The sequence below is a fragment of the Tachyglossus aculeatus genome, chromosome 23 (genome assembly GCF_015852505.1).
Source record: "Tachyglossus aculeatus isolate mTacAcu1 chromosome 23, mTacAcu1.pri, whole genome shotgun sequence".
Classification (NCBI taxonomy): domain Eukaryota; kingdom Metazoa; phylum Chordata; class Mammalia; order Monotremata; family Tachyglossidae; genus Tachyglossus; species Tachyglossus aculeatus.
In genome coordinates, this window is record NC_052088.1 from 17,773,580 (window position 1) to 17,796,456 (window position 22,877).

Sequence of the window (22,877 nt, forward strand, 5' to 3'; positions counted from 1 at the left end):
TTTATTGAGCGCTTACTGTGTGCAGAGCACTGTACTAAGCGCTTGGGAAGTACAAGTTGGCAAGATAGAGACAGTCCCTACCCAACAGTGGGCTCACAGTCTAATGCTTGAGTGGCATTGCAAGAGCTATAAGCAATTCTTGGGGCAGATTTTTGGTCCAAAGTTTCAGAAAACTCCATCGTTATCATCACAGGGTGTTCTGTATTTATGAGATAACTGTAATTATCCAAAGGATTCTTTTGCCCGGCTCTCATCCGAGTGGTCAGAATTCTGTTCATCGTCAGTTCTGCTGTGAATACTAAAATTTCATTTTTTCATTCCAGATATCCTTTACCATGGAAGCAGAAGGAGAGTTTCTGGGAGAAAAGAAGTTCAAGCAGTGTTGTGCGGATTTTATTAAACATTCCCAGAAAATAGGTGATGGATGGGAATGGAAGCACTTAAAGGTATGACCGGAAATTGGTTTGGGTAGGACTTATGGCTAGGTTGTCCATAGAACAGTGAATGTTAGAAAGACAGTCTTGCTATCATTTATTCTTTCTGGAAAGTTCACCTCCAATTTTAACTTAATTAAAACAACTAAAGTCATGGTAAATTATATTTAGTTGGAGCATTTTGTCTATATACAATTATAATGGATATTATCCCCTAATGAAAGACTTTAAAAATACTCCTGATAAGCTTGTTAACCTCACACAAGGAGTAAGTAAAGCTTGGGCCCTGGACATGGTTTGCTAGCATTCAAGTAAGTGTTGGATGCTGTGTTTGTTTTGTGTTTCCTAAGTGCCCTAATATAGTACCTTGCACCCAGTAGGGTTCGGTAAATGCTGTCGCTTCTACAGCATGGGTTAATATCTAGGCAAATGTCCCAATTCTGTTCTCTGAGGCAAGTCTGGGTAAGGGCCAAGATAAATAGAGAAAGGTGTGTATTTCAATCTGGATGGGCTGGGATGGGTCAGCTCTAGGACATAGGGCTTTAGGGAGGTCAGATCTGTACCAGGGTCGGTCAGTGGGCCGAACTAACCTGGACATGTTCTATGGGAGACTTGAATCCGTGAGCCTCTGACCTCCGGGAAGTGAACCTGTCTCTGGGCTTTCTTGGAACATGCCACCAAACACAAACACCTTAAAAATTCCATACTTAGTTCTCCTAGCAAATTATTGAAATAGCATAAATAACCCCAATTTCACTGAGGCCGAGGGTGCTCTCCATCTGTGCGCTGGCTGCAAGACCGCCTTCAGCAGGTAGCAGCGAGGGATTGTGTGCACCCACTCTATTATATTGTACTCTCCCAAGTGCTTGGTACTGAGCTCTGCATCCACGAAGTGCCCAATCAATACGATTGATGATTGCAGAATCCCAGCTGAGAGGGCAGCCAACAGCTCCAGTTTGTCAATTCACTCGAGCTGCATTTGGATACTTCCCAGCCTGGGCAATTGGTTCCTGCATTTCTGCCACCCTAAAGATGCTTCCACTGCTTAGAGAATGGGCAGGGTGTCTGGGCCTTGCTCCGGCCTCGTCTCTCTCACTCCGTTGCAGGATTTCTGAAGCTCAGTCCCACAGAGTGAAGAGGGGCTGGGTGAAAGAAAGTCGGATTGCCCTTCTTGGACTGTGGGCATGGGGATTTGAGCAAAATGAAGTCTGCTGTGGTATTTGCCTCCTGGCAGTGGTCTTACTATGGATTTCCAGTTTGGTTCCCTCTCTGATCAGGCACAATCCCTGAAAAAAGTACCTGATGCTCCGAGCAGTATCCCTCCCTCTACAAAACAACTAACAATTTCCAGAAACAGGGCATCCCAGTCTGTCTGGATGCAAAATTGTGGCTTTAACACATATTTTCCCTTAGGCAGTTTGCCCATATGGAATCGCTGAGAGGGAGTGAAGCCAAAATGATTTCCAGCTGATGTCAGGAAACTGTAGAAAATATTCTGTATAGATGTTTCCTAGGAGAATATCAGAATTCATTTTAAGCAATGCCTTTTATATATCAGCTTATTTTTCTTAGAGACCTCTTGCACACAATGACTTGTGCCCATCCTATTTTGAAATTTTGGGCAAACTCGTTGTAGACAGTCATCTTAATCTACCAAATATCTTGCAGAAAGATATTTAAAATTTCTTATCCTTAAAACACTTTTGCCAGTCTACAAAATTCATAATGCCCACCTGCCTGAGTCTGTGATTGTTATTGCAGTTGCACACCTGATGCCATTGAGCATCCTAAGTCTGCAGTTTTATTTTAATTCTTACATTGTCTACTCTCTCCTCTCTTTAATCCCTAGTTTAATTTCCTTCAAATCCTGAGCCTGTTGAGTTGTGATAATTTGCACAGCTATTCTTTTTTTTTTTTTAGTTTCCTGAAAGAATACTCCTGGGTTGTAAACAAAAATCAGTAATTGTAGTTCTGGTACCATCTCTGTTGTGGACTTTGTGTTGATAACTTGGAGAAATTTGCTACCTCTTTGTTTAGATTCTTGAGCCAGAAAATGGAAGTGATCACATTTAGCAGTATGATGACATAATGGTGAAAGATAATTAAAATATTTTACGAGTAGAGAGTAATGGGTAAATTCTACAAGAATAAAATAAATCATAGTGCCAATATAGTAATAATAATAATGATGATGGCATTTATTAAGCGCAAAGCACTGTTTTAAGCGCTGGGGAGGTTACAAGGTGATCAGGTTGTCCCATGGGGGGCTCACAGTCTTAATCTCCATTTTGCAGATGAGGTAACTGAGTCCCAGAGAAGTTAAGTGATTTGCCCAAAGCCACACAGCTGACAAGTGGCAGAGCCGGGATTTGAACCCATGACTTCTGACTCCAAAGCCCGGGCTCTTTCCACTGAGCCACGCTGCTTCTCATATACATAGTAGCTGATGTATGGAGAGAAAAAAGAGCAGATATCTCCAAATGATGGAACAGGCTTAGCTACAGAGGTAAATAACCCACCCCCTAACTGTGGGGGTCTCTCGAGTGTCAGTTCTGGGTCCTCTTCTATTCTCCATCTACACTCATTCCCTTGGAGAATTCATTTGCTCCCTTGGCTTCAACTACCATCTCTTTGCAGGTGATACCCAAATCTCCATCTCCTCCCCTGATCTCTCTCCTTCTCTCCAGCTCACATCTCCTACCTTCAATACATCTCTACTTGGATGTCCTCCCATCACCTCAAACGTAGCATGTCCAAAACAGAGCTCTTAATCTTCTCACCCCAAACCCTGACCTCTCCCTGACTTTCCCATCACTGTAGATGACACCCCCGTCGTTCCCATCTCACAAGCTTGTAATCTTGGCATTATCCTTGACTCCTCTCTCTCATTCAACCCATACATTCAATCCATCACCAAATCCTGTTTAAAATCCGCCCTTTCCTTTCCATCCAAATTGCTACCACGTTAATACAATCACTCATCCTCCTATCCCACCTAGATAATCGCATCAGCCTCCTTGCTGACCTCCCAACCTCCTGTCTCTCCCCACTCCAGTCCATGCTTCATGCTGCTGCCCGGATCATCTTTCTACGAAAAAAATTCAGGACATGCCACCCCCCTCCTCAAAAATCTCCAGTGGTTGCCTATCCACCTCGGTATCAAACAAAAACTCCTCCCCATTGGTTTTAAAGCAGTCCATCACCCTGCCCCTTCTTACTGCACCTCACTTCTCTCCTTCTACAACCCAGCCTGCATACTTTGCTCCTCTGGTGCTAACCTTTTCGTTGTGCTCCTATTTCGCCTCTGACCCCGGCCCATGTCCTGTCTCTGTTCTGGAACATCCTCCCTCCTCAAATCTGACAGACATTCTCCCCCCGCCCTTCAAAGCCTCATTAAAGGCACATCTCCAAGAGGCCTTCCCAGACTAAGCCCCACTTTTCCTCATCTCCCACTCCCTTCTTTGTGGCCCTGACTTGCTCCCTTTATTCTCCCCGCAGCCCCACAGCACTTACGGATATAGCTGTAATTTTATTTGTTTGAATTGATGTCTGTCTCCCCACCCCTAGACTGTGAGCTCGTTGTGGGCAGGGATTATCACTGTTTATTGTTGCATTGTTCTTTCTCAAGCGCATAGTACAGTGCTGTGCACACAGTAAGTGCTTAGTAAATATTATTGAATATGAAAAATATGATTGAATACTTAAAATGCCTTCCCAGTGTTTAGTACAGTGCCCTGCACACAGTAAACCCTTAATCAATACTATTATTACTACTATTATTTTTCCCTCTAGACTGTAAACTTCTTGTGGGCAGGGAACATGTCTACCAACTCTGTTCTCTTGTCCTCTCCCAAGCCCTCAGTACAGTGGTCTGCACATAGTAAGTGTTCAATAAACATGATTAATTGATTACTAAAAATGAAGGAATGGGATGACTGTTACTTCTGTTACCCTTTCTTCACCCTTCTAAATTTCAAATACCTCCCTGCTCTGAAACAAACTAACCCCGCTAAAATCGAATGCTTTGGAATGGAAAAATAATAAAGAAGAAGAGAAGCAGTGTGGCTCAGTGGAAAGAGCCCGGGCTTGGGAGTCAGAGGTCAAGGCTTCTAATCCTGGCTCCCCCGCATGTCTGCTGTGTGGACCTTGGGCAAGTCACTTAACTTCTCTGAGCCTCAGTTACCTCATCTGTAAAATGGGGATTAAGACTGTGAGCCCCACGTGGGACAACGTGATCACCTTGGATCCCCCCCAGTGCTTAGAACAGTGCTTTGCACATAGTAAGTGCTTAACAAATGCCATCATCATTATTATTGTTGAATCACTCCGTTAACCCTTTCCGTTACCTCTCTGATCATACCTCTCCCTATTTTTCTCTGCATTTTCTTTTAATCGATCTTCTTATAGACCCCCTTTTAGCTGCAGGGCCAAGAGGCACTAAAGGAGTTTAGTTACACCTACGGAAAAACTTCCCTTCAAGCAGCCTTTTTTTTGGGTAACTGAACTGGCTTGTGGCAGTTTGTACTCATAACTCGTTGTGAATGGATAGAGAGAAAAACTAGTTAGTGCCACCTCCTTTGAGTTTGACTCTATTGGGACATAGTTAAAGAGGGTAGAGAGGAAGAAGAGCCAGCCGAAGAAGCTGAATGGTGGGCAAAGTACAAGAAAAGCTCAGGTGGGAGTGGAGGGGGCAGTAGGGGAGGAACCCAGACCCTTGATCCCCGATTCGCTCCATCTCTTCTGCACCTCCCTTCCTTGGGCTCTTTGGCCCAGCAGAGAGCGGAGGGATGGGGCATGTAGAAGCAGGTGAGAAGCACGTAAGAAGCAGAGTGGCTTAGTAGAAAGAGCACGGATTTGGGAGTCAGAGGACGTGGGGTCTAATCCCGACTCCACCACGTCACTGCTGAGTGACGTTGGGCAAGCCACTTAACTTCTCTGGGGTGGGATGAGACATGTAGAAGCAGGTAAGAAGCACAGTGGCTTAGTGGAAAGAGCACAGGCTTGGGAGTCAGAGGATGTGGGGTCTAATCCCGACTCCGCCACGTCACTGCTGAGTGACTTTGGGCAAGCCACTTAACTTCTCCGTGCCTCAGTTACCTCATCTGTAAAATGGGGATTAAGACTGTGAGCCCCACGTGGGACAATGTGATTACCTTGTATCTACCCCAGTGCTTAGAACAGTGGTTGGCACATAATAGGCGCTTAACAAATGCCATAGTAATTATTATTATTGTTGAGGAATGTTTGGTTCCAGAGGTTAGGAAAGGGAAGGGCTAGGAGATTAGGGTCAGGTTAGTGGAAAGAGCCTAGGCCTGGGATTCAGAGGACCAGGCTTCCAGTCCCGGCTCTGCCACTTGTGCGATGTGTGACCTTGGCCAAGTCACTTCACTTCGTTGGGTCTCGGTTCCCTCTAGATTGTAAGGTTGTTGTGGGCAGGGAGCACGTCTACCGACTGTTATATTGAACTCTCTCGAGCATTTAGTACAGTGCTCTGCACATGGTGAGCGTTCCATAAATAAGATTGGTTGATTGATTGTAAAATGGGAAATAAATCCTCACTCTGATTTAGATCATGTGAGACAGAGTCTGTGTTCAACCTGGTTATCTTGTCTGCACCCCAGCATGTAATATTGGACCGGGCACAAAGTAAACCCTTAATGAGGCCCATTAAGACAAAAAAAAAAAGTGTATCGTTTTGGTGAAACCTGTGCCAGAGGGTTTCTAAGAGAAGGAAATTGTCCACTGCACGAAAAGTAACTGAAAGATTGAAGAGGCTTAAGACAGAGCAGAGTTCATTAGATTTTGTCAAAAAGAAGTCATTGGAAACCCTGAAGAGCACAGTCGTGGTAGAATGAAGAGGACAAAATCTGGATAGCAAGGAGTCAAGAAGGAGTCGGTAGAGAGGGTGGGCATATACAGCCCTTTCAAGTTGTTTATACAGGAATGGGTTTGTGCAGTGAGGTTGAGCATAAAAGAAACTTGGTGTATTTAAAGGCTTAGGGAGAGAGTCAGGGGAGAGTATGAAGAAATTGTATTTGTTTTATTTTCTTAGTCCTGGATTTATTAAGTAGATTGTCAAAAATCAGGCTTTCATTTAATTCTGGTCAGACTAGTTTTATTCTGATAAATGCCATCATCTGCGGTGACCCTGATTCTTATCGCCGTTACCGCTCATTTGGAAATGCATATTTTCAATCAGAAAAATCTTCAGATAATCGAATTTGATAGCCAAAGATGGAACCAATAAATTAAAAATTTTAAATTTCACTCTGTGGATATTTTATTATCTATTCACTGGACTGAAGTGGATTTTACTCAGCTAAAGGGAATTTTCTCTCTGAGATTTTTTTCTATATGTGTAGGTGAGGGTGACGATATTATTCCAACAGAGAGAGAGAGCAAGAATAGTGTGGGTGTCTGTAAAGATCACCAAAGTAACAGAAACTGCAAATTGGGGTCTATGAAGAAATGGTTGCGTAAAAGACTAACAAATTTATAAACTTTGAATTGAGAAAACTTGATTTTTATTGCCTTTGTATTCATTTCTGCTTGACTTATTGTATAAAGCATTGTTCTTCCAATCAGTAAAATCCTTTGAGGAGAAGCTGAATAGGCATTTCTTCCTACAGTTGTGCAATTCTTATGAATCTGTAACACAATATGGAACTCCAGACTTCAAGAGAACAAAAGCAAATAAGCCTCTATCTATTCTTCCTTTAACAAGGCTAAAGAAAAGGAATGTGTTTGGTTAATCTTGGTAGGGAAGAGGAAATTTAACCTGAAGCTGCAATCGAAAACACACTGTACTACTAAACATTTAATCCTAGTTGGTTACATTTGGCTTCTCATTCATAATTTATTGAATGTAGTGAAATGATTCATCCCTTTAGTATATGTGAGTTTCTGCTAGTTATTTCAGGAAGAACAGATTGTGTCATTTATAAATTAGATACTTCTGAATATCATGACTTTTTAGACCATCACAGTGGATGTAAGGATGAATAGTTACAGTTTTTTTTCTTAAAGACACATTTCCTTGTGAAGGCAGGCAAAATATTAGGCTCAGAATTACAAAGCACCCTTTCTTTAAGGTAACCTTAGATTTCAGTCAAAGGCTGTGTTTATGAGGGGTTTATTCAGTGCAGAATGATGCTGTGACTTTCTATCAGGAATTCAATACTTGGGTAAAAGTTTGAACTTTCTGTGAAAGGGAAAGCCTTGGTTGGAAATAGTGGAATGAAGCAGATTTTTGTTCTCACAACTAAAAAAAAAAAATTTACCATTTTTTAACGAGCCATCTTGGCGACTCTGAGATTCCAAGTCACGATTAAAAGCTAGGTTACTATTGAGTGGCTTCATTTATATGAAGCACATCTGGGAGAGAAAAGTTTTCTTGAAATAAATTAGTGTATCAAAGGCGACCTGGAAATATTTCATGCTCTGTGTGTTTTTATTGATAGTGTGATGTTGTCTACCTACCATGATTATGGATATATGAGCCCGCTAGACTGTGAGCCCACTATCGGGTAGGGACCGTCTCTATATGTTACCAACTTGTACTTTCCAAGCGCTTAGTACAGTGCTCTGCACACAGTAAGTGCTCAATAAATATGATTGAATAAATTAATATGACATATTTAAGTCATTTATTTATTTATTATTTAATCCTTTGTAGAGAGGTACTAAGAACTAGCTTGGTAAACAGAATACAGAATCACTGATATGACCAACAAATATTTATTGGGGATCTACTCATCTACTGATGAGAAACAGTGTGGCTTAGTGGAGAAGAGCACGGGCTTTGGAGTCAGAGGTCATGGGTTCAAACCCCGGCTCTGCCAATTGTCAGCTGTGTGACTTTGGGCAAGTCACTTAACTTCTCTGTGCCTCAGTTACCTCATCTGTAAAATGGGGATTGAGACTGTGAGTCCCACGTGGGACAACCTGATCACCTTGTAACCTCCCCAGTGCTTAGAACAGTCCTTTGCACATAGTAAGCGCTTAATAAATGCCATAATTATTATTATTATTATTACTGCGAGTAATAGCTCATTGTGGACAGAGAACGTGTCTACCAACTCTGTAATATTGTACTTTCCCAAGCGCTTTGTATAGTGGTCTGCATTCAGGAAGCGCTCAATAAATATGATTGTTTATTGCACAGGAGATGCAAAGAGAGTTTACATAGTATGCATAAAATTCCTTCCTCCCAACTGTTGACCAGGGGTTTATGAAATAGAAAAGAAATGGGATCACTAGATGATCCCAGGCAATTTGCGCTAATCAGAAATGTATGATTTCTGGGTTTGAAATCCACCCTTCATCCTCTGATGCAGTGGTCTGAATAGCATCTGTTAATTCCTAAAGTTGCATATCCAGTGACATCTATTTCTCTGTCCTGTTCAGTACATATCCTTCTACTGAACGATCGTCTTTCCTACTACTGTAGTTCAGCTTTACATGGCCCCGCTGCATGTGGCTACTTTTTTCAATAAGTTACCCAAAGTAGCTCACCAGATATTATCATGGTGTTGATGTTGCTTGTTAACGTTTTTAGTTTTACTTCAACCTCAAAGTATAATGGGTTGAGAAACTCAGGCCTTTTTCCGTACATGCCATTTCTTAGCTTCACGTAGAAGGAAATCTGTCAATGAAATTGAACCAATTCAGAATACGAAATGAAATAAAAGCAAATGTTTTACTGTGATGTGGCAGTTTAGGTAGTTTAATCATTCATTCATTCAGTCGTATTTATAGAGCGCTTACTGTGTGCAGAGCACTGTACTAAGCGCTTGGGAAGTACAAGTCGGTAACATATAGAGACGATCCCTACCCAACAACGGGCTCAAGTCTAGAATCTGAAGTTCATCTCTGTGTAGGTACCAGAGGCATGAATTCAGGGAAACAGGTCGTGCAATATTTGACCACCAGAAATCTAGCCCTTTGTACAATAAAATGTAAATAATAATAATAATAAGCAGTGCCATTAGTTTGCAAGACAAGTGGTCTGCCTAGCATGGTATTTCGTCTCTGATAATGGCAATAGGATGCTTTTTTATGGTATTTCTTAAGTGCTTACTATGTGGCAGGTACTGTACTAAGCACTAGGCTATGTAATAATAATGATGGCATTTGTTAAGCGCTTACTGTGTGTGAAGCACTGTTCTAAGCGCTGGGGGGGATACAAGGTGATCAGGTTGTTCCATGTGCGGCTCAATCTTAATCCCCATTTTACAGATGAGGTAACTGAGGCACAGAGAAGTTAATCAATCAATCAATCAATCATATTTATTGAGTGCTTACTGTGTGCAGAGCACTGTACTAAGCGCTTGGGAAGTACAAGTTGGCAACATATAGAGACAGTCCCTACCCAACAGTGGGCTCACAGTCTAGAAGTTAAGTGACTTGCCCAAAGTCACACAGCTGACAAGTGGCAGAGCCGGGATTAGAACCCATGACCTATGGCTCCCAAGCCTGTGCTCTTTCTACTGAGCCATGCTGTTCCTATGTACACATTAAACAGGTTGGACACGGTCCATGTTCCCCATGGTGCTCGCAGTCTTAATCCCCATTTTGCAGATGAGGTACAGAGAAGTTAAGTGACTTGCCCAGGGTCACACAGCAAACAAGTGGCAGAGTTAGGATTTGAACTCAGGTCCTTCTGATTCACTGGCCCTGCTCTTTCCACTTGAGCGGAGTAGTGTGATGGTCCCTCCTTGACATCCATCCTCAATCAATTAATCCATCAATCAATTAGTGATATTTATTGAGAACATTCTGTGGGCAGAGCACTATACTAAGTGCTTGGGAAAGTACAGTGGAGTGGAGAGCCATGATCCATGCCCTTGAGGGGCTTACAATCTAGTTGGAGAGACAGGCATTAAAATTTCAGGTAGGGTATCCTATTCGATCCTATTGGCAGAGAGCCATTTCTCTAGAGCTATTACTCTATTTATTATATTACTCTATTTATTTATTTTACTTGTACATATCTATTCTATTTATTTTATTTTGTTAGTATGTTTGGTTTTGTTCTCTGTCTCCCCCTCTTAGACTGTGAGCCCACTGTTGGGTAGGGACTGTCTCTATGTGTTGCCAACTTGTACTTCCCAAGCGCTTAGTACAGTGCTCTGCACACAGTAAGCGCTCAATCAATACGATTGATTGATTGATTGATTGATTTCCTTTCCAAATCATTCCATGGAGGCAGGAGAGGAAGGATTGCACCCTCATTCCCAAACATGTAGTGGCCATTTGTAGGCCTAGCTAAACCTTTCTCATTCCCTCACACAATACTGTCTGTAGTAAATCACTTTCAGCCATTTATCTGTGAATTTATCCCAACCCTTCTTAAACCTACTGGGATTTTTGATCCGTACACTTCCTGTGATAATACATTCCATATGCTTGTCAGACTGTGTTTGAAGGCGTGTTTCCTTTTATTGGTTTTGAAGCGACCACCTTTAAGTTTCAGGGGGTGCCCACTCACTCTGTTGTTGTGAGATTTGTAGCAGCAATTCTGGTTTTTTTTTTTTCCTTTTCACATCCTTTATGATTTTGTAGACTTCACTCATAGCCTTTTCAGCCTTTATTTTTCCAAGCTGAAGAGTTCTATTCCTTTCAGCTTGTCCCCATATGGAAGCTTCTCCATCTCACTAATCATTTTGGTTCCCCTTCCCTTTACCATTTCTGTCTTACTTTTTTCCTTCTTTTGATGCAGGGATCAGAATTATACATAGTATTCAATCAGTCAGTCAATCAATCGTATTTATTGAGTGCTTACTGTGTGCAGAGCACTGTACTAAGAGCTTGGGAAGTACAAGTTGGCAACATATAGAGACAATCCCTACCCAACAGTGGGCTCACAGTCTAAAAGGGGGAGACAGAGAACAAAACCAACTAAAGCTATAACTTTTGTTTTATTTTCCGTTCCCTTCGTGATGATGCTCTACATTTGATTGGCTCTTCGTGTTGCATCTATATATGAAACTGATTTATATATATATATATATATATAAATGATAAATGACTGATATATATATAGATATAGATATATATGAACAAATACCATAATATGTATGTGTGTGTGTGTGTGTGCATATATACACTCACGCACACATACATATTATGGTATTTAAGTGCTTACTATATACCAAGCAGTGTACTAAGAGAAGCAGCATGGCTCAGTGGAAAGAGCCTGGGCTTTGGAGTCAGAGGCCATGGATTCAAATCCTGGCTCCGCCAATTGTCAGCTTTGTGACTTTGGGCAAGTCACTTCACTTCTCTGGGCCTCAGTCACCTCATCTGTAAAATGGGGATTAAGACTGTGAGCCCCTCATGGGACAACCTGATCACCTTGTGTCCCCTCGCCAGTGCTTAGAACAGTGCTTCGCACATAGTAAGTGCTTAACAAATGCCATCATCATCTTCTAGACTGTGAGCCCACTGTTTTGTAGGGACCATCTCTATATGTTGCCAACTTGTACTTTCCAAGTGCTTAGTACAGTGTTCTGCACACAGTAAGCGCTCAATAAATACGATTGAATGAATTATTACTAAGCCCTGGATAGACAAAAGCTAATTGGGTTGGACTCAGTCCCTGAATCACAAAGGGTTTACAGTCTTAATCCCTATTTTACAAATGAGGTAACTGAGGCCCTGAGAAGTTGTGACTTGCCCAAGGTCACACAGTAGACAAATGGTTGAGATAGGATTAGAACCCAGGTCCCCTGACTCCTAGGCCTGTTTGCTTTCCACTAGGCCATGCTGCTTCTCTTTATTTATGATATATGTGTGCATAGATATCTCTCTCTCTGTATATATATATAATATATATATATATATATTATATATATATACAATATATATATACACAATATATATATACAATATATATACACAATATATATATACACAGTATATATACACAGTATAGACACAATACATATACACAGTATAGACACAATACATATACACAGTATATACACAATATATATACACAATATGTATATACACAGAGTATATACACAGAGTACATACACAGTATATGCACACAGTATATGCACACTATATACACACAGTATATGCACTATGTACACAATATATATACACAGTATATACACACTATATATACACAGCATATACACAATATATATATACAGTATATACACAGTATACACACTATATATATAGTATATACACTATATATATACAGTATATACACAATATATATACACACAGTATATACACAATATATATACACAATATGCATATACACACAGTATATACACAGTATATACACACTATATACACACAGTATATACACTATATACACAATATATATACACAGTATATACACAATATATATGTACACAGTATATACACAGTATATACACAATATATATACACACAGTATATGCACAATATATATATACACACAGTATATACACAGTATATATATACACACAGTATACACACAGTATATACACACAGTGTATACACAATATATATTCAGTATATATGTGTGTGTGTATAAAATGTATGTTCATTATGGTTACTTTATTCGGGCCAAAGTGGCCCGAGTGTGCTGTTCATTCCAATAACTGTGTGAGCTCAGCATGCCTTTCCATTGCTTTCAGCAATATCTTCTTTCCAGTGTGCCATTAAAAGCCACACCATAGAAATACAGCGCAAGTTGTGCTCGGTTAAAATAATTTAGTGCTTATGCAGAAAGTGGGGCAGTGGGTTGGAACGCAGGCAGGGGCTAGGATTGATGCTGCGGGGAGGGGACAGTCCAAGACATCTCTGCCGCGGAGCAGCCGGAGAGGGGAGGAGCGTGAGGAAAGCCACTGGGCCAGCAGACCCTGCCCCGACCCTGTGAGCAGATTTGGAGATCTTACCCCAGCCTGCGTGAAGCTCAGCTTTCTTCCTCATTCAGTTAGGTATGACATTTATTATGCACCAACTATGTGCTGAACAGCTGTTATTTTTATGCCAGTGTGTGTCTCCCCCTCTAAACTAAGCTCCTTGTGAGCAGGGAGCGTGTCTACCAACTCTTCCGAGCACTTAGACTGTGAGCCCACTTTAGACTGTGAGCCCACTGTTGGGTAGGGACTGTCTCTATATGTTGCCAACTTGTACTTCCCGAGAGCTTAGTACAGTGCTCTGCACACAGTAAGCGCTCAATAAATGCGATTGATTGATTAGTAGAGTGCTCTTGCGCACTCTAAGCGCTCAGTTAGTATAAGTGCTGATGTGGCCACAAACAAAGCAGACACTCCCTGTTTTACTCCGCCAATTGCCAGCTCTGTGACTTTGGGCAAGTCACTTAACTTCTCTGGGCCTCAGTTCCCTCATCTGTCAAATGGGGATGAAGACTGTGAGCCCCCCGTGGGACAACCTCATCACCTTGTAACCTCCCCAGCGCTTAGAACGGTGCTTTGCAAATAATAATCGCTTAATAAATGCTATCATCATTATTATTATTATTATTTACATGGTGCTCACAATTTACATGTAGGGGAAAGGCAAAAATAGAATGGATTGGAACAGTGTCAACAAGCCAAGACTACAGTGTCACTGGAGATGGGGAAACAGAGTGGTCTAATGGATGGAGCGTGGGCCTGGGTGTCGGAGGAATCTGGGTTTGAAATGGGCATCAAACATCCCTTCCCTTCGAGAAGCAGCGTGGCTCAGGGGAAAGAGCCCGGGCTTGGGAGTCAGAGGTCATGGATTCTAATCCCGGCTCCGCCGCCTGTCAGCTGTGTGACTTTGGGCAAGTCACTTCACTTCTCTGAGCCTGTTACCTCATCTGTAAAATGGGGATTAAGACTGTGAGCCCCACGTGGGACAACCTGATCACCTTGTATCCCCTCCAGCGCTTAGAACAGTGCTTGGCATATAGTAATTGCTTAACAAATGCAATTATTATTATTATTATTATTGTTATTCCACCTTGTTAGACTCTGAGCCCCATATGGGATGAGCCTGTGCCCCATCTGATTGTATTGTGTCCACCCCAGCACTTAGCACAGTGCATAACACCTAGTAAGCACTTAACAAATGTATTATTAATATAACTGCTGCTGCTGCTTACCTCCTCACTGTGCCTCGTTCTCGCCTGTCCCGCCATCGACTCCTGGCCCACGTCCTAATAATAATAATAATAATGGCATTTGTTAAGCGCTTACTATGTGTGAAGCACTGTTCTAAGCGCTGGGGAGGATACAAGGGGATCAGGTTGTCCCACGGGGGGGCGGGGGGGCTCACAGTCTTAATCCCCATTTCCAGATGAGGTAACTGAGGCCCAGAGAAGTGACGTGACTTGCCCAAAGTCACACAGCAGACAAGCGGCGGAGTAGGGATTAGAACCCACGACCTTTAAAACTGTGAGCCCACTGTTGGGTAGGGACTGTCTCTATATGTTGCCAATTTGTACTTCCCAAGCGCTTAGTACAGTGCTCTGCACACAGTAAGCGCTCAATAAATACGATTGATGATGATAATGATGATGATGACCTCTGATTCCCAAGCCTGGGCTCTTGCCACTGAGCCGCACTGCTTCTCCTCTTGCCTGGAATGCCCTCCCTCCACACATCCGCCAAACTAGCTCACTTCCCCCCTTCGAAGCCCTACTGAAAGCTCACCTCCTCCAGGAAGCCTTCCCAGACTGAGCCCCCTTTTCCTCTGCTTCTTCTCCCCTCCCCACCGCCCCTACTCCCTCCCTCTGCTCTACCCTCCTCCCCGCCCCACAGCACTTGTGTATGTATGTTCTTATTTATTATTCTATTTATATTATTAATGACGTGTATATATCTGTAATTCTATTTATTTATATCGATGCTGTTGACGCCTGACTACTTGTTTTGTTGTCTCTCTTCCCCCTTCTAGACTGTGAGCCCGTTGTTGGGTAGGGACTGTCTCTGTTGCCAAATTGTACTTTCCAAGGCCTTAGTCCAGTGCTCTGCACACAGTAAGCGCTCAATAAATACGATTGAATGAATGAATAAATACTCATGGGGCTACAGGGAAACCAGGCAACCCCTGAGGGGGCTTTTTTTTTAAGTGTTGTGTTGTTTTCACTGCATTACTTTATGTTGAAATTTACCACGTGACCCTTATGTATAACTGTCGTCTTTAAAAGTGTGTACTGCTCATGACAAAATCATATTCATTCATTCAGTCGTATTTATTGTATTTATATAAATAAATATTTATTTTATTTTGTTAGTATGTTTGGTTTTGTTCTCTGTCTCCCCCTTTTAGTCTGTGAGCCCACTGTTGGGTAGGGACTGTCTCTATATGTTGCCAATTTGTACTTCCCAAGTGCTTAGTACAGTGCTCTGCACACAGTAAGCGCTCAATAAATACGATTGATGATGATGATGATGATTTATTGAGCGCTTACTGTGTGCAGAGCACTGTACTAAGCTCTTGGGGAGTACAAGATCTCTGAGTATGAATGTAGTTGGAAGGACTACAAAGTTGATAGGTACTTCAGCATATTGCTCTTCACTAAACTGAAAATTAGATTTTCTTGGTGGTCCTGTCATGCCCCTCAGCACTTGTTTCAGTTTTAGTATTGGAGTTTGAAGATGGAATTCAATGTGTTTTTCAGCAGTCCTAATCATGTCAGGGTTATGCATGGAAGATAAGCTTATAAAATAGCCCGATGTGTAATTTACACTCTTTCAGAACATATCCTGCTTTTTTAACACCCACTTTAGTTAGATGGTTTTAGCTGCTGGCATAAAAGGGGAGGAATATCACCGTTATTATTGAGGATGCAGTCGGAACTTCAATATGACAAGATGCATCAGACAAGGAGAGACTATACTACCGCAGTTATCACAGGCAGGGAAGTAGGTGCCTGTTTTTGTAAATTCAAATCCAGAGTATGCTAGATTTTACGTAGTAATGCCAGAGCAAAATTTTGTTTCAAAAATGGGTTTGTAATTGAAAGTGAGTCAAGAGAAGTTAGGTGAGTGACTAGTTTTTAGGAGTTTACTGTCAAAGTTCCCATCTCCTGCTCTATCGTCTTATTTCAGGTACTAAACTCGTTAAGAATCAAGCACACTAATTACTCTTAACAGATGCTGTAGATATTTATTGCAAAATGTCACTGAAAAGACAGATTTAATGTATTAGTTTGGAACACATTTTGATTTAGGGATTAGAAGGCATTAAATAAACTGTGTCAGAAATTATAAATACAGTAAAATGAGTTAAATTATACTTAAATTACTTGACAAGTCTGCACATTTAATGTAACAGTAATGAGTTTTTTACCGAGACTGTTTAGAATAGAATCCTTTTGCATCAGATGCTGCACATATGCTTTTAGTATTTGTTTTTGCCCAGAATAAAACTTAATGAAACAGCTAATAAAAACCCATTTTGTTTGTGTTTCTGGAAAGAAACAAGCCCTTGAAGTGTACCCATTATTCATTTTTTTTTTTGCATACGTTTTTGCTACTTTTCTACATGTAAATTTTCTAGTAATATGAAACAGTCAAAGCTATAAACTTGTTCTTCCAAGGCTTATGAATTAAGTGTTTAATTTTGATGTGTAGCATGGTCTTGGGATAGAGATAAGATATGCACTCCACACAATTAGGTGGATAATTAGGGATTGAGATCTGTCTGGACCACCCTTTCTGCCTTTAGCAGGAGCACATGCTCCTGAAAACAGAATTTAGAACCTGTTTTAAATAGCTTTATTATGTAAATAACCATGAGTCAGAAGAGAAACCCAAGCCAAGTTGGATATGGAGAAGCACCGTGGCTCAGTGGAGAGAGCACGGACTTTGGAGTCGTAGGTCAGGGGTTCAAATCCCGGCTCCACCAGTTGTCAGCTGTGTGACTTTGGGCAAGTCACTTCACTTCTCTGTGCCTCGGTGACCTCATCTGTAAAAAGGGGACTGTGAGCCCCCCCGTTGGACAACCTGATCACCTTGTAACCTCCCCAGCGCTTAGAACAGTGCTTTGCACATAGTAGGTGCTTAATAAATGCCATTATTATTATTATTATTATTATTATTATTATTAAAGTAATTGACTCCCTATTTCATGGCTCATAGAAACCCTTAAGCTCCCAAATACATGTCCTTTTGAGGCCCTGAAGCCCCCATGCCCACCAATTCACAGAGGCTTGAGAACAAAGTGTAGCTGATGTGGAGGTATTCTGGTGGGATTGGCTGGACTTTCCTAGAAGTAAAAAGTTCTTAGCAATCCATCGGTACTATTTGAATGTTTCCGTACTAAGTGCTTGGGAGAGTTCAGTATAATAGAGCTGGTAGGTGTGAACCCTACTCTTGAGGAGCTTACAGTCTAGTGGAGGAGACATTCATTCAATTGTATTTATTGAGCGCTTACTGTGTGCTAAGCGCTTGGGAACGACAAGTTGGCAACATATAGAGACCTACCCAACAGCGGGCTCACAGTCTAGAAGGGGGAGACAGACAATAAAACAAAACATGTAGACAGGTGTCAGAGTCATCATTCATTCATTCAATCGTATTTATTGAGTGCTTACTGTGTGCAGAGCACTGTACTAAGCGCTTGGAAAATCAATCAATCAATCATATTTATTGAACGCTTACTGTGTGCAGAGCGCTGTATTAAGCGCTTGGGAAGTACAAGTTGGCAACATATAGAGACCTACCCAACAACGGGCTCACAGTCTAGAAGGGGGAGACAGACAATAAAACAAAACAAGTAGACAGGTGTCAAAGTCGTCAGAACAAATAGAATTAAAGATGTGCATCATTAACAAAATAAATAGAATTCATTCATTCATTCAATCGTATTTATTGAGTGCTTACTGTGTGCAGAGCACTGTATTAAGCGCTTGGGAAGTACAAGTTGGCAACATATAGAGACCTACCCAACAACGGGCTCACAGTCTAAAAGGGGGAGACAGACAATAAAAAAAAACAAGTAGACAGGTGTCAAAGTCGTCAGAACAAATAGAATTAAAGCTATATGTGCATCATTAACAAAATAAATAGAATTCATTCATTCAATCGTATTTATTGAGTGCTTACTGTGTGCAGAGCACTGTATTAAGCGCTTGGGAAGTACAAGTTGGAAACATATAGAGACGGTCCCTACCCAATATGTACAAGTAAAGTAGAGTAATAAATCTGTACAAATATATATATACAGATGTCGTGGGGAGGGGAAGGAGGTAGCCTCCATCCCTCAACCTTCAATCAGCAAAAAAATGGCTAGCTCTGCGTTTCACCTGATTTCTTTCTCGCTCTCTATAATCTGGTGTTCGACACTAAAATAAATTACAGATATGTACATAAGGGTTGTAGGGCTGAGGGTGGAGTGAAAAGGGTACAAATCCAAGGGCAAGGGTGATGCAGAAGGGTGGGGGAATAGGGGAAATGGGGGTTTAGTTGGGGAAGGCTTCTTGGAGGAGATTGATTACAGTAAGACTTTGAAGGCGGGAGTGTGATGGTCTGGCGGATATGAAGGGGAGGGAGATCCAGGTCAAAGTCAGAAAGGACATTGGTGAGGGGTCGGCAGCGAGATAGATGATATTGAGGTACAGTTAGTAGGTTCGTGGTAGAGGAGCGAGGTGACCTTGCTGAGTTATAGTAGGAAATTAGTAAGGTAAGATAGGATGGGCCAAAGTGATTGAGTGCTTTCAAGCCAGTGGTAAGAAGTCTCTGTTTGATGCGGAGGTGGTTGGGCTATCCCTGGAGTTCTAGAGAGAGGAAACATGAACTAAAGAGTGTTTTAGAAAAATGATCGAGGCAGCAGAGTGAAGTATGGCCTAGTATGGGTAGAGACAGGAGGCAGGGAGGTCAGTGGGGAGGCTGATGCAGTAGTAAGGCAGGATAGGAAAAATGTTTCCATTCCCTTCACAGAAACGGCCCTCTCAGAGGTCACCAGTTATCTCCTTCTTGCCAAATACAACAGCTTCTACTCCATCTTAATACTCCACCTCTCAGCAGCCTTTGGCACTGTCAACCACCTCCTTCTCCTGGAAACCTTGTCTAAACTTGGCTTCACTGATACCGCCTTCTGGTTCTCCTACTATCTGTCTGGCAGCTCATTCTCAGGCTCTTTTATGACTCCTCCTCGTCCTTGCCACCCACCCCCTAATTGTGAGAGTCCCTGGGTCCCCTTCTATTCTCCATCTACACCTGCTGCTTTAGAGAACTCATTTCCTCCCATGGCTTCAACTATCATCTCTATACAGATGATTCCCAGATCTCCATCTTCATCCCTGATCTTTCTGTTTCTCCGCAGTCTCATATTTTCTCCAGTCTTCAGGACAATCTCTTCTTGGATATCCCACTGACACCTCAAACTTAACATGTCCAAAACAGAACTCCTCATCTTCCAACTCAAACCTGTCCTCCCCTTGACTCTCCTATCTCTGTAGACAACACCACCATCCTCCATGTCTCACAAGCCTGTATCTTTGGCATCATCCTCCACTCATGCCTCTCATTCAATCTACACATTCAGTGTCACCAAATATTTTTGGTTCTACTTTCAGAACAGCTCTAAAATACATCCTTTACATTCCAATTGTAACAGAGGTGATCCAAGCGCTTCCATATCCCATCTGACCGACCTTTCTGCCTCCTGCCTCCCCATTTCACTCTGCTGCCTGCATCATATTTCTACAAAGCCATTCAATCCATGCTTCCCCACTCCTCCAGAGCCTCCAGTGGTTTCCCATCCAGCTCCACATCAATCAGAACTCCTTGCCATCGGCTTTAAATCACTCGAATCCCTTTGCTCCCTCCTTCTTTACCTCTCTGAATTCCTACTACAACCCATTCTGCACGCTTCATTCCTCTAATGGAAACCTTCTCGCTGTACCTCAGTCTCATCTTTCTCACCACCGACCCCTCGCTCATATCCTACTTCTGGCTTGGAACTCCCTCCCCTTTCATATCCAACACACGATCACTCTCCCCACCTACAGATCCTTATTAAAATCACAACTCCTCCAGGAGGCCTTCCATGACTAAGCCCTCATTTCCTCTTCTCCCACTCCCTTCTGAGTCGCCCTGGCACTTGGATTTGTACCCTTTATTCACCCCTCCCTCAGCCCCGCAGCACTTATGTACACATCCGTTATTTATTTATATTAATATCTGTCTCCCTCTCTAGGCTGTAAACTCCTTGTGGACAGGGAAAAACTCTGTTATATTGTACTCTCTCAAGTGCTAAATACAGCGTTTTGCACACAGTACAACTATTGTTTATTATTATTATTATTATTACCACCATATTAAGTTCGTACTTTGTGCGAAACACTGTTTTAAACCCTGGGGTAGGTACAGGCCAATCAGGTTGGACAGAGTCTCTGTCTAGCATGAGGCTCACAGTCTAAATTGGAGGGAGCAGGATTTAATTCCCATTTTATAGTTGAGGAAACCGAGGCACAGAGGAGTTAAATAATAATAATGATGATGATGGTATTTGTTAAGCGCTTACTATGTGCAAAGCACTGTTCTAAGCACTGGGGAGGTTACACGGTGATCAGGTTGTCCCATGGGGGGGCTCACAGTTTTAATCCCCATTTTCCAGATGAGGTAACTGAGGCCCGGAGAAGTTAAGTGACTTGCCCAAAGCCACACAGCTGACAGTTGGCAGAGCTGGGACTTGAACCCATGACCTCTGACTCCAAAGCCCATGCTCTTTCCACTGAGCCATGCTGCTTCTCTTAAATGACTTGCTCAGGGTCCCATAGCAAGCAATTGAGAGAGTTGGGATTAGAACTCAGGTCCTCTGAATCTGAGGCCCGTGCTTTTTCTACTAGACCACCCTGATTCTCAATAAACATTCAATAAATACTATCGATTGATTGCTTGGATCAAAGTAGTAGCAGTTTGGATAGAGTGGAAAGGATGGATTTTTGTCAGTGGTGTAATAATAATAATTATGGTATTTGTTAAGCGCTTACTATGTGCCAAGACCTGTTCTAAACCCTGGGGTCGATACAAGGCAGTCAGGTTGGGCACAGTCTCTGCCCCACCAGGGGCTCACAGTCTCAATCCCCATTTTACAGATGAGGTAACTGAGGCACAGAGAAGGTAAGTGACATGCTAGAGGTCACACAGCAGACAATAGGCAGAACCGGGATTAGAACCCATGACCTCTGAGTCCCATGGTCATGCTGTTGCCATTAGGCCATGCTGCTTTCGAACCGACAGGATTTGGTGATTGATTGAACGTATGCATTGAATGGGGGAAATTAGTTGAGGATAATGCCAAGGTTACACAGTCTTGTGAGATAGGGAGGATGGTTGTGTTACGTCTACAGTGTTGGGAAAATTAGAGGCAAGAGAGGATGGGAAGATGAGGAGGTCTGTTTTGGACAGGTTAAGGATGAGGTGTCAGGGGAACATCCAACCGGAGATGTCCTGAAGGCAGGAGGAAATACAAGCCTGCAGAGAAGGAGAGAAATCAGGATTGGAGATCTAGATTTGGGAATCACCCACATAGAGATGGTAGTTGAAACCGTGGGAGCAAATAATAATAATAATAATAATAATAATAATAATAATGATGGCATTTATTAAGCACTTACTATGTGCAAAGCACTGTTCTAAGCGCTGGGGAGGTTACAAGGTGATCAGGTTGTCCCTCGGGGGACTCACAGTCTTAATCCCCATTTTACAGATGAGGTAACTGAGGCACAAAGAAGTGAAGTGACTTGCCCAAAGTCACACAGCTGACAATTGGTGGAGCCGGAGTTTGAACCCATGACCTCTGACTCCAAAGCCCAGGCTCTTTCCACTGAGCCACACTGTTTCTCTAATGAGTTCTCCAATGGAATGGGTCTAGATAGAAATAGAAGAGGACCCAGAACTCAGCCTCAGGAAGTACAACAGTAGAGGGTGGAAGGCACAGCAGCTTGCTTTTGTCTCTGCCATTCCAGCCTAGGGAAGCTTTGGGGGCCACTCCCTGATGAATTTTCCCAGTTTTGGTCCCTTCCCCTGCTACCTCAACACCAGTACCTCCTTTTACATTAGGGTAGCAGAAGTTAGGAGGCCTTCCCAGACTGAGCCCCCTCCTTCCTCTCCCCCTCCTCCCCCTCCCCATCCCCCCAGCCTTACCTCCTTCCCCTCCCCACAGCACCTGTATATATGTATATATATTTGTACGTATTTATTACTCTATTTGTACGTATTCATTGTACTTATTTTATTTTGTTAATATGTTTTGTTTTGTTCTCTGTCTCCCCCTTCTAGACTGTGAGCCCACTGTTGGGTAGGGACCATCTCTATATGTTGCCAACTTGTACTTCCCAAGCACTTAGTACAGTGCTCTAAACACAGTAAGTGCTCAATAAATACGATTGAATGAATGAATGAATGAATACTGAGAGGTCACCTCCTCCAGGAGCCTTTCCCAGACTGAGCCCCCTTATTCCTCTTCCCCTCCTCCCCTTCCCCATGCCCCCCACCT

General features: G+C 42.4%; 1 protein-coding gene across 1 annotated transcript in view; it reads left to right on the forward strand.

The window, feature by feature from the left end:
• Positions 1–329: 329 nt before the first annotated feature.
• The window catches only part of ATG10 (autophagy related 10), a 201,797-nt gene continuing 179,249 nt past the window's right edge, over positions 330–22,877 (forward strand). Inside the window, exon 1 of the mRNA XM_038765759.1 lies at positions 330–446. Within this exon, the coding sequence (XP_038621687.1) occupies positions 336–446 (111 nt within the window). The 5' untranslated portion in view covers positions 330–335. The remainder of the gene's footprint in view (positions 447–22,877) is intronic.